At 46.8% G+C, this 15,181-nt stretch overlaps 1 protein-coding gene across 3 annotated transcripts in view; it reads right to left on the minus strand.

The window, feature by feature from the left end:
* The window catches only part of LOC115112909 (casein kinase I-like), a 39,038-nt gene that overhangs the window by 11,151 nt on the left and 12,706 nt on the right, over positions 1–15,181 (minus strand). For all 3 annotated transcript variants that reach the window (XM_029639961.2, XM_029639959.2, XM_029639958.2), the window contains exons 4-5: positions 1,866–2,014; positions 835–1,063 (exon numbers count right to left, since the gene is read on the minus strand). In XM_029639961.2, coding sequence (XP_029495821.1) covers positions 835–1,063; positions 1,866–2,014 — 378 coding nt within the window. The remainder of the gene's footprint in view (positions 1–834; positions 1,064–1,865; positions 2,015–15,181) is intronic.

Consider the following 15,181-nt stretch of genomic DNA (forward strand, 5'->3'; position numbering starts at 1 on the left):
ACGGGAGAATAGAGGAGTGGACGGGAGAATAGAGGAGCGGACGGGAGAATAGAGGAGTGGACGGGAGAATAGAGGAGTGGACGGGAGAATAGAGGAGTGGAGAGAGGACGGGAGAATAGAGGAGTGGAGAGGAGAATAGAGGAAAGGAGAGAGGACGGGAGAATAGAGGAGAGGATAGGAGACTAGAAGAGAAAGGATAATAGAGGAGAGAGGAGAGGACAGAAGAATCGAGGACAGGAGAAAAAGGACAGCAGAAGAGGAGAGAGGAGAGGACAGGAGAAGAGGAGAGAGGAGAGGACCGGAGAATAGAAGAGAAGGGATAAGAGGAGAAAAGAGAGGACAGGAGAATAGAAGAGGACAGGAGAATAGAAGAGAGGACAAGAGAATAGAAGAGAAAGGACAAGAGGAGAGGAGAATAGAAGAGAGGATAGGAGAATAGAAGAGAGAGGAGAGAACAGGAGAATCGAGGACAGGAGAAAAAGGACAGCAGAAGAGGAGAGGGGACAGGAGAATAGAAGAGAGGACCGGAGAATAGAAGAGAGGATAGGAGAATAGAAGAGAGGATAGGAGAATAGAAGAGAAAGGATAATAGAGGAGAGGGGAGAGGACAGGAGAATCGAGGAGGAAGAGGAGAGGACGTGAGAATAGAGGATAAAGGAAAAGCGAAAAGAAGAGGAGAGTGAGGGAGGAAGGAGGAAGAGAGAGGAGAGAGAAGGGGCAATACTGGTGAGAGTCCTACTACAGTAGTTCTGAGAATCCAGCCATGACTACACACAGCCTATAAAGGGCCAAATACACATGCACAAACACACAATATTGCAAGTAGTACTGAACCTATCCCCAGGTGTGTGTTGATGGATGCGTAGCGCGCGGTGCCGGTCAGGTTCTTGTTCTCGCGGTAGGGGATGTGCTGATGTGTGCGGGCGTCGCGGTACTTCTTGGCCAGGCCAAAGTCGATGATGTACACCAGGTTGCCCTTCTTGCCCAGGCCCATCAGGAAGTTGTCAGGCTTCACATCTCTGTGGATGAAATTCTTAGAGTGGATGTACTCAATCCGGCTGATCTGGAGAAGAGAGGAGGGGAGAAAGTGGGGAAGGGTAGGAGAGAGGGAATGTTGACTATCATCAGTTCCAGTTCTTGATTAAATCCACTAACGTTATACACCGAGTGTCTTTCCATGACAGACTGACCAGGTGAATCCAGGTGAAAGCTATGATCCCTTATTGATGTCACCTGTTAAATCCACTTCAAATCAGTGTAGATGAAGGGGAGGAGTCAGGTTAGAGAAGGATTTTAAGCCTTCTTTTAAGATTCAGGTGCTTTTGAACGGGGTATGGTAGTAGGTACCAGGTGCACCGGTTTGAGACCGCCAAGAGCGGCAATGTTGCTGGGTTTTTGATGCTAAACAGTTTCCCGTGTGTATCAAGAAGGGTCAACAACCCCAAGGACATCCAGCCAACTTGCCACAACCGTTGGAAGCCATTGCATCAACATGTAGAGGCTGTTCTGAGGGCAAAAGGGGATGCAACTTAATATTAGGAATGTGTACCTAATGTTTTGTACTCAGTGTATATAATCAAGGGCTATCCTTTGAAAATTCCATCACAATAAATCTTACAGATTAACCTATAAACCATATGATAAAAAGGTGGAGGAGATGGAGGAGGAAAATGCCTTTCCTGAACTAACACTCATACTTGGCTTTTCCCCTCTAACCTTGTTGATAACTACTTAATTGAGAAATAATGTACTTACTTTGACGTGCTTGTCCCACCTGGCTATCCTACTAACTGTAAGTGGCTCTGGATAAGAGCGTCTGCTAAATGACTCAAATGTAAATGTGATGATGAGGAGTTGTGTTGTACCATCTGGTCAGCCAGCAGCAGGACAGTCTTGAGGCTGAACTTGCGGGAGCAGAAGTTGAACAGGTCCTCCAGACTGGGGCCTAGCAGCTCCATCACCATCACGTTGTAGTCTCCCTCTGCTCCACACCACTTTATGGATGGGATGCCCACTGTAGGGAAAGGAAGGAGAGAGTGATTTCTAAGGATGCCCACTGTAGGGAAAGGAAGGGAGAGAGTGATTTCTAAGGATGCCCACTGTAGGGAAAGGGAGGGAGAGAGTGATTTCTAAGGATGCCCACTGTAGGGAAAGGGAGGGAGAGAGTGATTTCTAAGGATGCCCACTGTAGGGAAAGGAAGGGAGAGAGTGATTTCTAAGGATGCCCACTGTAGGGAAAGGAAGGGAGAGAGTGATTTCTAAGGATGCCCACTGTAGGGAAAGGAAGGGAGAGAGTGATTTCTAAGGATGCCCACTGTAGGGAAAGGAAGGGAGAGAGTGATTTCTAAGGATGCCCACTGTAGGGAAAGGAAGGGAGAGAGTGATTTCTAAGGATGCCCACTGTAGGGAAAGGAAGGGAGAGAGTGATTTCTAAGGATGCCCACTGTAGGGAAAGGAAGGGAGAGAGTGATTTCTAAGGATGCCCACTGTAGGGAAAGGAAGGAGAGAGTGATTTCTAAGGATGCCCACTGTAGGGAAAGGAAGGGAGAGAGTGATTTCTAAGGATGCCCACTGTAGGGAAAGGAAGGGAGAGAGTGATTTCTAAGGATGCCCACTGTAGGGAAAGGAAGGGAGAGAGTGATTTCTAAGGATGCCCACTGTAGGGAAAGGAAGGAGAGAGTGATTTCTAAGGATGCCCACTGTAGGGAAAGGGAGGGAGAGAGTGATTTCTAAGGATGCCCACTGTAGGGAAAGGAAGGGAGAGAGTGATTTCTAAGGATGCCCACTGTAGGGAAAGGAAGGAGAGAGTGATTTATAAGGATGCCCACTGTAGGGAAAGGAAGGAGAGAGTGATTTATAAGGATGCCCACTGTAGGGAAAGGAAGGGAGAGAGTGATTTATAAGGATGCCCACTGTAGGGAAAGGAAGGAGAGAGTGATTTCTAAGGATACCCACTGTAGGGAAAGGAAGGGAGAGAGTGATTTCTAAGGATGCCCACTGTAGGGAAAGGAAGGAGAGAGTGATTTCTAAGGATACCCACTGTAGGGAAAGGAAGGAGAGAGTGATTTCTAAGGATGCCCACTGTAGGGAAAGGAAGGAGAGTATTTTAATGGATGCCCACTGTAGGGAAAGGAAGGAGAGAGTGATTTCTAAGGATGCCCACTGTAGGGAAAGGAAGGGAGAGAGTGATTTCTAAGGATGCCCACTGTAGGGAAAGGAAGGAGAGTATTTTAATGGATGCCCACTGTAGGGAAAGGAAGGGAGGGAGTGATATCTAAGGATGCCCACTGTAGGGAAAGGAAGGAGAGAGTGATTTCTAAGGATGCCCACTGTAGGGAAAGGAAGTAGAGTATTTTAATGGATGCCCACTGTAGGGAAAGGAAGGTGAGAGAGTGATTTCTAAGGATGCCCACTGTAGGGAAAGGAAGGAGAGAGTGATTTCTAAGGATGCCCACTGTAGGGAAAGGAAGGAGAGAGTGATTTCTAAGGATGCCCACTGTAGGGAAAGGAAGGAGAGAGTGATTTATAAGGATGCCCACTGTAGGGAAAGGAAGGAGAGAGTGATTTCTAAGGATGCCCACTGTAGGGAAAGGAAGGAGAGAGTGATTTATAAGGATGCCCACTGTAGGGAAAGGAAGGGAGAGAGTGATTTATAAGGATGCCCACTGTAGGGAAAGGAAGGAGAGAGTGATTTCTAAGGATGCCCACTGTAGGGAAAGGAAGGAGAGTATTTTAATGGATGCCCACTGTAGGGAAAGGAAGGAGAGAGTGATTTCTAAGGATGCCCACTGTAGGGAAAGGAAGGAGAGAGTGATTTCTAAGGATGCCCACTGTAGGGAAAGGAAGGAGAGTATTTTAATGGATGCCCACTGTAGGGAAAGGAAGGAGAGAGTGATTTCTAAGGATGCCCACTGTAGGGAAAGGAAGGGAGTGAGTGATTTCTAAGGATGCCCACTGTAGGGAAAGGAAGGAGAGAGTGATTTCTAAGGATGCCCACTGTAGGGAAAGGAAGGAGAGAGTGATTTCTAAGGATGCCCACTGTAGGGAAAGGAAGGAGAGAGTGATTTCTAAGGATGCCCACTGTAGGGAAAGGAAGGAGAGAGTGATTTCTAAGGATGCCCACTGTAGGGAAAGGAAGGAGAGAGTGATTTCTAAGGATGCCCACTGTAGGGAAAGGAAGGAGAGAGTGATTTCTAAGGATGCCCACTGTAGGGAAAGGAAGGAGAGAGTGATTTCTAAGGATGCCCACTGTAGGGAAAGGAAGGAGAGAGTGATTTCTAAGGATGCCCACTGTAGGGAAAGGAAGGAGAGAGTGATTTCTAAGGATGCCCACTGTAGGGAAAGGAAGGAGAGAGTGATTTCTAAGGATGCCCACTGTAGGGAAAGGAAGGAGAGAGTGATTTCTAAGGATGCCCACTGTAGGGAAAGGAAGGAGAGTATTTTAATGGATGCCCACTGTAGGGAAAGGAAGGAGAGAGTGATTTCTAAGGATGCCCACTGTAGGGAAAGGAAGGAGAGAGTGATTTCTAAGGATGCCCACTGTAGGGAAAGGAAGGAGAGAGTGATTTCTAAGGATGCCCACTGTAGGGAAAGGAAGGAGAGAGTGATTTCTAAGGATGCCCACTGTAGGGAAAGGAAGGAGAGAGTGATTTATAAGGATGCCCACTGTAGGGAAAGGAAGGGAGAGAGTGATTTATAAGGATGCCCACTGTAGGGAAAGGAAGGAGAGAGTGATTTCTAAGGATGCCCACTGTAGGGAAAGGAAGGAGAGTATTTTAATGGATGCCCACTGTAGGGAAAGGAAGGAGAGAGTGATTTCTAAGGATGCCCACTGTAGGGAAAGGAAGGAGAGAGTGATTTATAAGGATGCCCACTGTAGGGAAAGGAAGGAGAGTATTTTAATGGATGCCCACTGTAGGGAAAGGAAGGAGAGAGTGATTTCTAAGGATGCCCACTGTAGGGAAAGGAAGGAGAGAGTGATTTCTAAGGATGCCCACTGTAGGGAAAGGAAGGAGAGTATTTTAATGGATGCCCACTGTAGGGAAAGGAAGGAGAGAGTGATTTCTAAGGATGCCCACTGTAGGGAAAGGAAGGAGAGAGTGATTTCTAAGGATGCCCACTGTAGGGAAAGGAAGGAGAGAGTGATTTCTAAGGATGCCCACTGTAGGGAAAGGAAGGAGAGAGTGATTTCTAAGGATGCCCACTGTAGGGAAAGGAAGGAGAGAGTGATTTATAAGGATGCCCACTGTAGGGAAAGGAAGGGAGAGAGTGATTTATAAGGATGCCCACTGTAGGGAAAGGAAGGAGAGAGTGATTTCTAAGGATGCCCACTGTAGGGAAAGGAAGGAGAGTATTTTAATGGATGCCCACTGTAGGGAAAGGAAGGAGAGAGTGATTTCTAAGGATGCCCACTGTAGGGAAAGGAAGGAGAGAGTGATTTATAAGGATGCCCACTGTAGGGAAAGGAAGGAGAGTATTTTAATGGATGCCCACTGTAGGGAAAGGAAGGAGAGAGTGATTTCTAAGGATGCCCACTGTAGGGAAAGGAAGGGAGTGAGTGATTTCTAAGGATGCCCACTGTAGGGAAAGGAAGGGAGAGAGTGATTTCTAAGGATGCCCACTGTAGGGAAAGGAAGGAGAGAGTGATTTCTAAGGATGCCCACTGTAGGGAAAGGAAGGAGAGAGTGATTTCTAAGGATGCCCACTGTAGGGAAAGGAAGGAGAGAGTGATTTCTAAGGATGCCCACTGTAGGGAAAGGAAGGGGAGAGTGATTTCTAAGGATGCCCACTGTAGGGAAAGGAAGGAGAGAGTGATTTCTAAGGATGCCCACTGTAGGGAAAGGAAGGAGAGAGTGATTTCTAAGGATGCCCACTGTAGGGAAAGGAAGGAGAGAGTGATTTCTAAGGATGCCCACTGTAGGGAAAGGAAGGAGAGAGTGATTTCTAAGGATGCCCACTGTAGGGAAAGGAAGGAGAGAGTGATTTCTAAGGATGCCCACTGTAGGGAAAGGAAGGAGAGAGTGATTTCTAAGGATGCCCACTGTAGGGAAAGGAAGGAGAGTATTTTAATGGATGCCCACTGTAGGGAAAGGAAGGAGAGAGTGATTTCTAAGGATGCCCACTGTAGGGAAAGGAAGGAGAGAGTGATTTCTAAGGATGCCCACTGTAGGGAAAGGAAGGAGAGAGTGATTTCTAAGGATGCCCACTGTAGGGAAAGGAAGGAGAGTATTTTAATGGATGCCCACTGTAGGGAAAGGAAGGAGAGAGTGATTTCTAAGGATGCCCACTGTAGGGAAAGGAAGGGAGTGAGTGATTTCTAAGGATGCCCACTGTAGGGAAAGGAAGGGAGAGAGTGATTTCTAAGGATGCCCACTGTAGGGAAAGGAAGGGAGAGAGTGATTTCTAAGGATGCCCACTGTAGGGAAAGGAAGGAGAGAGTGATTTCTAAGGATGCCCACTGTAGGGAAAGGAAGGAGAGAGTGATTTCTAAGGATGCCCACTGTAGGGAAAGGAAGGAGAGAGTGATTTCTAAGGATGCCCACTGTAGGGAAAGGAAGGAGAGAGTGATTTCTAAGGATGCCCACTGTAGGGAAAGGAAGGAGAGAGTGATTTCTAAGGATGCCCACTGTAGGGAAAGGAAGGAGAGAGTGATTTCTAAGGATGCCCACTGTAGGGAAAGGAAGGAGAGAGTGATTTCTAAGGATGCCCACTGTAGGGAAAGGAAGGAGAGTATTTTAATGGATGCCCACTGTAGGGAAAGGAAGGAGAGAGTGATTTCTAAGGATGCCCACTGTAGGGAAAGGAAGGAGAGAGTGATTTATATGGATGCCCACTGTAGGGAAAGGAAGGAGTGAGTGATGTCTAAGGATGCCCACTGTAGGGTAAGGAATGAGAGAGTGATTTCTAAGGATGCCCACTGTAGGGAAAGGAAGGAGAGTATTTTAATGGATGCCCACTGTAGGGAAAGGAAGGAGAGAGTGATTTCTAAGGATGCCCACTGTAGGGAAAGGAAGGAGAGAGTGATTTCTAAGGATGCCCACTGTAGGGAAAGGAAGGAGAGTATTTTAATGGATGCCCACTGTAGGGAAAGGAAGGAGAGAGTGATTTCTAAGGATGCCCACTGTAGGGAAAGGAAGGAGAGAGTGATTTCTAAGGATGCCCACTGTAGGGAAAGGAAGGAGAGAGTGATTTCTAAGGATGCCCACTGTAGGGAAAGGAAGGAGAGAGTGATTTCTAAGGATGCCCACTGTAGGGAAAGGAAGGAGAGAGTGATTTATAAGGATGCCCACTGTAGGGAAAGGAAGGGAGAGAGTGATTTCTAAGGATGCCCACTGTAGGGAAAGGAAGGGAGAGAGTGATTTCTAAGGATGCCCACTGTAGGGAAAGGAAGGAGAGAGTGATTTCTAAGGATGCCCACTGTAGGGAAAGGAAGGAGAGTATTTTAATGGATGCCCACTGTAGGGAAAGGAAGGAGAGAGTGATTTCTAAGGATGCCCACTGTAGGGAAAGGAAGGAGAGAGTGATTTATAAGGATGCCCACTGTAGGGAAAGGAAGGAGAGAGTGATTTCTAAGGATGCCCACTGTAGGGAAAGGAAGGAGAGAGTGATTTCTAAGGATGCCCACTGTAGGGAAAGGAAGGAGAGTATTTTAATGGATGCCCACTGTAGGGAAAGGAAGGAGAGAGTGATTTCTAAGGATGCCCACTGTAGGGAAAGGAAGGAGAGAGTGATTTCTAAGGATGCCCACTGTAGGGAAAGGAAGGAGAGAGTGATTTCTAAGGATGCCCACTGTAGGGAAAGGAAGGAGAGTATTTTAATGGATGCCCACTGTAGGGAAAGGAAGGAGAGAGTGATTTCTAAGGATGCCCACTGTAGGGAAAGGAAGGAGAGAGTGATTTCTAAGGATGCCCACTGTAGGGAAAGGAAGGGAGTGAGTGATTTCTAAGGATGCCCACTGTAGGGAAAGGAAGGAGAGAGTGATTTCTAAGGATGCCCACTGTAGGGAAAGGAAGGAGAGAGTGATTTCTAAGGATGCCCACTGTAGGGAAAGGAAGGGAGAGAGTGATTTCTAAGGATGCCCACTGTAGGGAAAGGAAGGAGAGAGTGATTTCTAAGGATGCCCACTGTAGGGAAAGGAAGGAGAGAGTGATTTCTAAGGATGCCCACTGTAGGGAAAGGAAGGAGAGAGTGATTTCTAAGGATGCCCACTGTAGGGAAAGGAAGGAGAGAGTGATTTCTAAGGATGCCCACTGTAGGGAAAGGAAAGAGAGAGTGATTTCTAAGGATGCCCACTGTAGGGAAAGGAAGGAGAGAGTGATTTCTAAGGATGCCCACTGTAGGGAAAGGAAGGAGAGTATTTTAATGGATGCCCACTGTAGGGAAAGGAAGGAGAGAGTGATTTCTAAGGATGCCCACTGTAGGGAAAGGAAGGAGAGAGTGATTTATATGGATGCCCACTGTAGGGAAAGGAAGGAGTGAGTGATGTCTAAGGATGCCCACTGTAGGGTAAGGAATGAGAGAGTGATTTCTAAGGATGCCCACTGTAGGGAAAGGAAGGAGAGTATTTTAATGGATGCCCACTGTAGGGAAAGGAAGGAGAGAGTGATTTCTAAGGATGCCCACTGTAGGGAAAGGAAGGAGAGAGTGATTTCTAAGGATGCCCACTGTAGGGAAAGGAAGGAGAGTATTTTAATGGATGCCCACTGTAGGGAAAGGAAGGAGAGAGTGATTTCTAAGGATGCCCACTGTAGGGAAAGGAAGGAGAGAGTGATTTCTAAGGATGCCCACTGTAGGGAAAGGAAGGAGAGAGTGATTTCTAAGGATGCCCACTGTAGGGAAAGGAAGGAGAGAGTGATTTCTAAGGATGCCCACTGTAGGGAAAGGAAGGAGAGAGTGATTTATAAGGATGCCCACTGTAGGGAAAGGAAGGAGAGAGTGATTTCTAAGGATGCCCACTGTAGGGAAAGGAAGGAGAGAGTGATTTCTAAGGATGCCCACTGTAGGGAAAGGAAGGAGAGTATTTTAATGGATGCCCACTGTAGGGAAAGGAAGGAGAGAGTGATTTCTAAGGATGCCCACTGTAGGGAAAGGAAGGAGAGAGTGATTTCTAAGGATGCCCACTGTAGGGAAAGGAAGGAGAGAGTGATTTCTAAGGATGCCCACTGTAGGGAAAGGAAGGAGAGAGTGATTTCTAAGGATGCCCACTGTAGGGAAAGGAAGGAGAGAGTGATTTCTAAGGATGCCCACTGTAGGGAAAGGAAGGAGAGAGTGATTTCTAAGGATGCCCACTGTAGGGAAAGGAAGGAGAGAGTGATTTCTAAGGATGCCCACTGTAGGGAAAGGAAGGAGAGAGTGATTTCTAAGGATGCCCACTGTAGGGAAAGGAAGGAGAGAGTGATTTCTAAGGATGCCCACTGTAGGGAAAGGAAGGAGAGAGTGATTTCTAAGGATGCCCACTGTAGGGAAAGGAAGGAGAGAGTGATTTCTAAGGATGCCCACTGTAGGGAAAGGAAGGAGAGAGTGATTTCTAAGGATGCCCACTGTAGGGAAAGGAAGGAGAGAGTGATTTCTAAGGATGCCCACTGTAGGGAAAGGAAGGAGAGAGTGATTTCTAAGGATGCCCACTGTAGGGAAAGGAAGGAGAGAGTGATTTCTAAGGATGCCCACTGTAGGGAAAGGAAGGAGAGTATTTTAATGGATGCCCACTGTAGGGAAAGGAAGGAGAGAGTGATTTCTAAGGATGCCCACTGTAGGGAAAGGAAGGAGAGAGTGATTTATATGGATGCCCACTGTAGGGAAAGGAAGGAGTGAGTGATGTCTAAGGATGCCCACTGTAGGGTAAGGAATGAGAGAGTGATTTCTAAGGATGCCCACTGTAGGGAAAGGAAGGAGAGTATTTTAATGGATGCCCACTGTAGGGAAAGGAAGGAGAGAGTGATTTCTAAGGATGCCCACTGTAGGGAAAGGAAGGAGAGTATTTTAATGGATGCCCACTGTAGGGAAAGGAAGGAGAGAGTGATTTCTAAGGATGCCCACTGTAGGGAAAGGAAGGAGAGAGTGATTTCTAAGGATGCCCACTGTAGGGAAAGGAAGGAGAGAGTGATTTCTAAGGATGCCCACTGTAGGGAAAGGAAGGAGAGAGTGATTTCTAAGGATGCCCACTGTAGGGAAAGGAAGGAGAGAGTGATTTATAAGGATGCCCACTGTAGGGAAAGGAAGGGAGAGAGTGATTTCTAAGGATGCCCACTGTAGGGAAAGGAAGGGAGAGAGTGATTTCTAAGGATGCCCACTGTAGGGAAAGGAAGGAGAGAGTGATTTCTAAGGATGCCCACTGTAGGGAAAGGAAGGAGAGTATTTTAATGGATGCCCACTGTAGGGAAAGGAAGGAGAGAGTGATTTCTAAGGATGCCCACTGTAGGGAAAGGAAGGAGAGAGTGATTTATAAGGATGCCCACTGTAGGGAAAGGAAGGAGAGAGTGATTTCTAAGGATGCCCACTGTAGGGAAAGGAAGGAGAGAGTGATTTCTAAGGATGCCCACTGTAGGGAAAGGAAGGAGAGTATTTTAATGGATGCCCACTGTAGGGAAAGGAAGGAGAGAGTGATTTCTAAGGATGCCCACTGTAGGGAAAGGAAGGAGAGAGTGATTTCTAAGGATGCCCACTGTAGGGAAAGGAAGGAGAGAGTGATTTCTAAGGATGCCCACTGTAGGGAAAGGAAGGAGAGTATTTTAATGGATGCCCACTGTAGGGAAAGGAAGGAGAGAGTGATTTCTAAGGATGCCCACTGTAGGGAAAGGAAGGAGAGAGTGATTTCTAAGGATGCCCACTGTAGGGAAAGGAAGGGAGTGAGTGATTTCTAAGGATGCCCACTGTAGGGAAAGGAAGGGAGAGAGTGATTTCTAAGGATGCCCACTGTAGGGAAAGGAAGGAGAGAGTGATTTCTAAGGATGCCCACTGTAGGGAAAGGAAGGAGAGAGTGATTTCTAAGGATGCCCACTGTAGGGAAAGGAAGGAGAGAGTGATTTCTAAGGATGCCCACTGTAGGGAAAGGAAGGAGAGAGTGATTTCTAAGGATGCCCACTGTAGGGAAAGGAAGGAGAGAGTGATTTCTAAGGATGCCCACTGTAGGGAAAGGAAGGAGAGAGTGATTTCTAAGGATGCCCACTGTAGGGAAAGGAAAGAGAGAGTGATTTCTAAGGATGCCCACTGTAGGGAAAGGAAGGAGAGAGTGATTTCTAAGGATGCCCACTGTAGGGAAAGGAAGGAGAGTATTTTAATGGATGCCCACTGTAGGGAAAGGAAGGAGAGAGTGATTTCTAAGGATGCCCACTGTAGGGAAAGGAAGGAGAGAGTGATTTATATGGATGCCCACTGTAGGGAAAGGAAGGAGTGAGTGATGTCTAAGGATGCCCACTGTAGGGTAAGGAATGAGAGAGTGATTTCTAAGGATGCCCACTGTAGGGAAAGGAAGGAGAGTATTTTAATGGATGCCCACTGTAGGGAAAGGAAGGAGAGAGTGATTTCTAAGGATGCCCACTGTAGGGAAAGGAAGGAGAGAGTGATTTCTAAGGATGCCCACTGTAGGGAAAGGAAGGAGAGTATTTTAATGGATGCCCACTGTAGGGAAAGGAAGGAGAGAGTGATTTCTAAGGATGCCCACTGTAGGGAAAGGAAGGAGAGAGTGATTTCTAAGGATGCCCACTGTAGGGAAAGGAAGGAGAGAGTGATTTCTAAGGATGCCCACTGTAGGGAAAGGAAGGAGAGAGTGATTTCTAAGGATGCCCACTGTAGGGAAAGGAAGGAGAGAGTGATTTATAAGGATGCCCACTGTAGGGAAAGGAAGGAGAGAGTGATTTCTAAGGATGCCCACTGTAGGGAAAGGAAGGAGAGAGTGATTTCTAAGGATGCCCACTGTAGGGAAAGGAAGGAGAGTATTTTAATGGATGCCCACTGTAGGGAAAGGAAGGAGAGAGTGATTTCTAAGGATGCCCACTGTAGGGAAAGGAAGGAGAGAGTGATTTCTAAGGATGCCCACTGTAGGGAAAGGAAGGAGAGAGTGATTTCTAAGGATGCCCACTGTAGGGAAAGGAAGGAGAGAGTGATTTCTAAGGATGCCCACTGTAGGGAAAGGAAGGAGAGAGTGATTTCTAAGGATGCCCACTGTAGGGAAAGGAAGGAGAGAGTGATTTCTAAGGATGCCCACTGTAGGGAAAGGAAGGAGAGAGTGATTTCTAAGGATGCCCACTGTAGGGAAAGGAAGGAGAGAGTGATTTCTAAGGATGCCCACTGTAGGGAAAGGAAGGAGAGAGTGATTTCTAAGGATGCCCACTGTAGGGAAAGGAAGGAGAGAGTGATTTCTAAGGATGCCCACTGTAGGGAAAGGAAGGAGAGAGTGATTTCTAAGGATGCCCACTGTAGGGAAAGGAAGGAGAGAGTGATTTATAAGGATGCCCACTGTAGGGAAAGGAAGGGAGAGAGTGATTTATAAGGATGCCCACTGTAGGGAAAGGAAGGAGAGAGTGATTTATAAGGATGCCCACTGTAGGGAAAGGAAGGAGAGTATTTTAATGGATGCCCACTGTAGGGAAAGGAAGGAGAGAGTGATTTCTAAGGATGCCCACTGTAGGGAAAGGAAGGAGAGAGTGATTTATATGGATGCCCACTGTAGGGAAAGGAAGGAGTGAGTGATGTCTAAGGATGCCCACTGTAGGGTAAGGAATGAGAGAGTGATTTATAAGGATGCCCACTGTAGGGAAAGGAAGGAGAGTATTTTAATGGATGCCCACTGTAGGGAAAGGAAGGAGAGAGTGATTTCTAAGGATGCCCACTGTAGGGAAAGGGAGGAGAGAGTGATTTCTAAGGATGCCCACTGTAGGGAAAGGAAGGAGAGAGTGATTTCTAAGGATGCCCACTGTAGGGAAAGGAAGGAGAGAGTGATTTCTAAGGATGCCCACTGTAGGGAAAGGAAGGAGAGAGTGATTTCTAAGGATGCCCACTGTAGGGAAAGGAAGGAGAGAGTGATTTCTAAGGATGCCCACTGTAGGGAAAGGAAGGAGAGAGTGATTTCTAAGGATGCCCACTGTAGGGAAAGGAAGGAGAGAGTGATTTCTAAGGATGCCCACTGTAGGGAAAGGAAGGAGAGAGTGATTTCTAAGGATGCCCACTGTAGGGAAAGGAAGGGAGAGAGTGATTTATAAGGATGCCCACTGTAGAGAAAGGAAGGAGAGAGTGATTTATAAGGATGCCCACTGTAGGGAAAGGAAGGAGAGAGTGATTTATAAGGATGCCCACTGTAGGGAAAGGAAGGGAGAGAGTGATTTATAAGGATGCCCACTGTAGGGAATGAAGGTGAGAGAGTGATTTATAAGGATGCCCACTGTAGGGAAAGGAAGGAGAGTATTTTAATGGATGCCCACTGTAGGGAAAGGAAGGAGAGAGTGATTTATAAGGATGCCCACTGTAGGGAAAGGAAGGGAGAGAGTGATTTATAAGGATGCCCACTGTAGGGAAAGGAAGGGAGAGAGTGATTTCTAAGGATGCCCACTGTAGGGAAAGGAAGGGAGAGAGTGATTTATAAGGATGCCCACTGTAGGGAATGAAGGTGAGAGAGTGATTTATAAGGATGCCCACTGTAGGGAAAGGGAGGGAGAGAGTGATTTATAAGGATGCCCACTGTAGGGAAAGGGAGGGAGAGAGTGATTTATAAGGATGCCCACTGTAGGGAAAGGGAGGGAGAGAGTGATTTATAAGGATGCCCACTGTAGGGAAAGGAAGGGAGAGAGTGATTTATAAGGATGCCCACTGTAGGGAATGAAGGTGAGAGAGTGATTTATAAGGATGCCCACTGTAGGGAAAGGAAGGAGAGTATTTTAATGGATGCCCACTGTAGGGAAAGGGAGGGAGAGAGTGATTTATAAGGATGCCCACTGTAGGGAATGACTTTTTCCCCTTGACTTTTTCCACATTTTGTTACGTTACAGCCCTGTTCTAAAATTAATTTAATTGTTTACCCCCCTCAATCTACACACAATACCACATAATGGCAATTAATCATCTTAAAAAGATGAGAGGCCTGTAATTTTCATCATAGGTACACTTCAACTATGACAGACAGAATGAGAAAAATAATATCCAGAAAATCACATTGTAGGATTTTTAATGAATTTATTTGACAATATGGTGGAAAATAAGTATTTGGTCACCTACAAACAAGCAAGATTTCTGGCTCTCACAGACCTGTAACTTCTTCTTTAAGAGGCTCCTCTGTCCTCCACTCATTACCTGTATTAATGGAACCTGTTTGAACTTATCAGTATAAAAGACACCTGTCCACAACCTCAACAGTCACACTCCAAACTCCACTATGGCCAAGACCAAAGAGTTGTCAAAGGACACAAGAAACAAAATTGTAGACCTGCACCAGGCTGGGAAGACTGAATCTGCAATAGGTAAGCAGCTTGGTTTGAAGAAATCAACTGTGGGAGCAATTATTAGGAAATGGAAGACATACAAGACCACTGATAATCTCCCTCGATCTGGGGCTCCACGCAAGATCTCACCCCGTGGGGTCAAAATGATCACAAGAACAGTTAGCAAAAATCTCAGAAGCACACGGGGGGACCTAGTGAATGACCTGCAGAGAGCTGGGACCACAGTAACAAAGCTTACCGTCAGTAACACACTACGCCGCCAGGGACTCAAATCCTGCAGTGCCATGCATGTCCCCCTGCTTAAGCCAGTACATGTCCAGGCCCGTCTGAAGTTTGCTAGAGAGCATTTGGATGATCCAGAGGAAGATTGGGAGAATGTCATATGGTCAGAATGATCCGTCTAAAGGAAAGAATGAATGGGGCCATGTATCGTGAGATTTTGAGTGAAAACCTCCTTCCATCAGCAAGGGCATTGAAGATGAAACGTGGCGGGGTCTTTCAGCATGACAATGATCGGACACACCGCCCGGGCAACGAAGGAGTGGCTTCGTAAGAAGCATTTCAAGGTCCTGGAGTGGCCTAGCCAGTCTCCAGATCTCAACCCCATAGAACATCTTTGGAGGGAGTTGAAAGTCTGTGTTGCCCAGCAACAGCCCCAAAACATCACTGCTCTAGAGGAGATCTGCATGGAGGAATGGGCCAAAATACCAGCAACAGTGTGTGAAAACCTTGTGAAGACTTACAGAAAACGT

This window comes from Oncorhynchus nerka, linkage group LG28 (assembly GCF_034236695.1).
Source record: "Oncorhynchus nerka isolate Pitt River linkage group LG28, Oner_Uvic_2.0, whole genome shotgun sequence".
NCBI lineage: Eukaryota > Metazoa > Chordata > Actinopteri > Salmoniformes > Salmonidae > Oncorhynchus > Oncorhynchus nerka.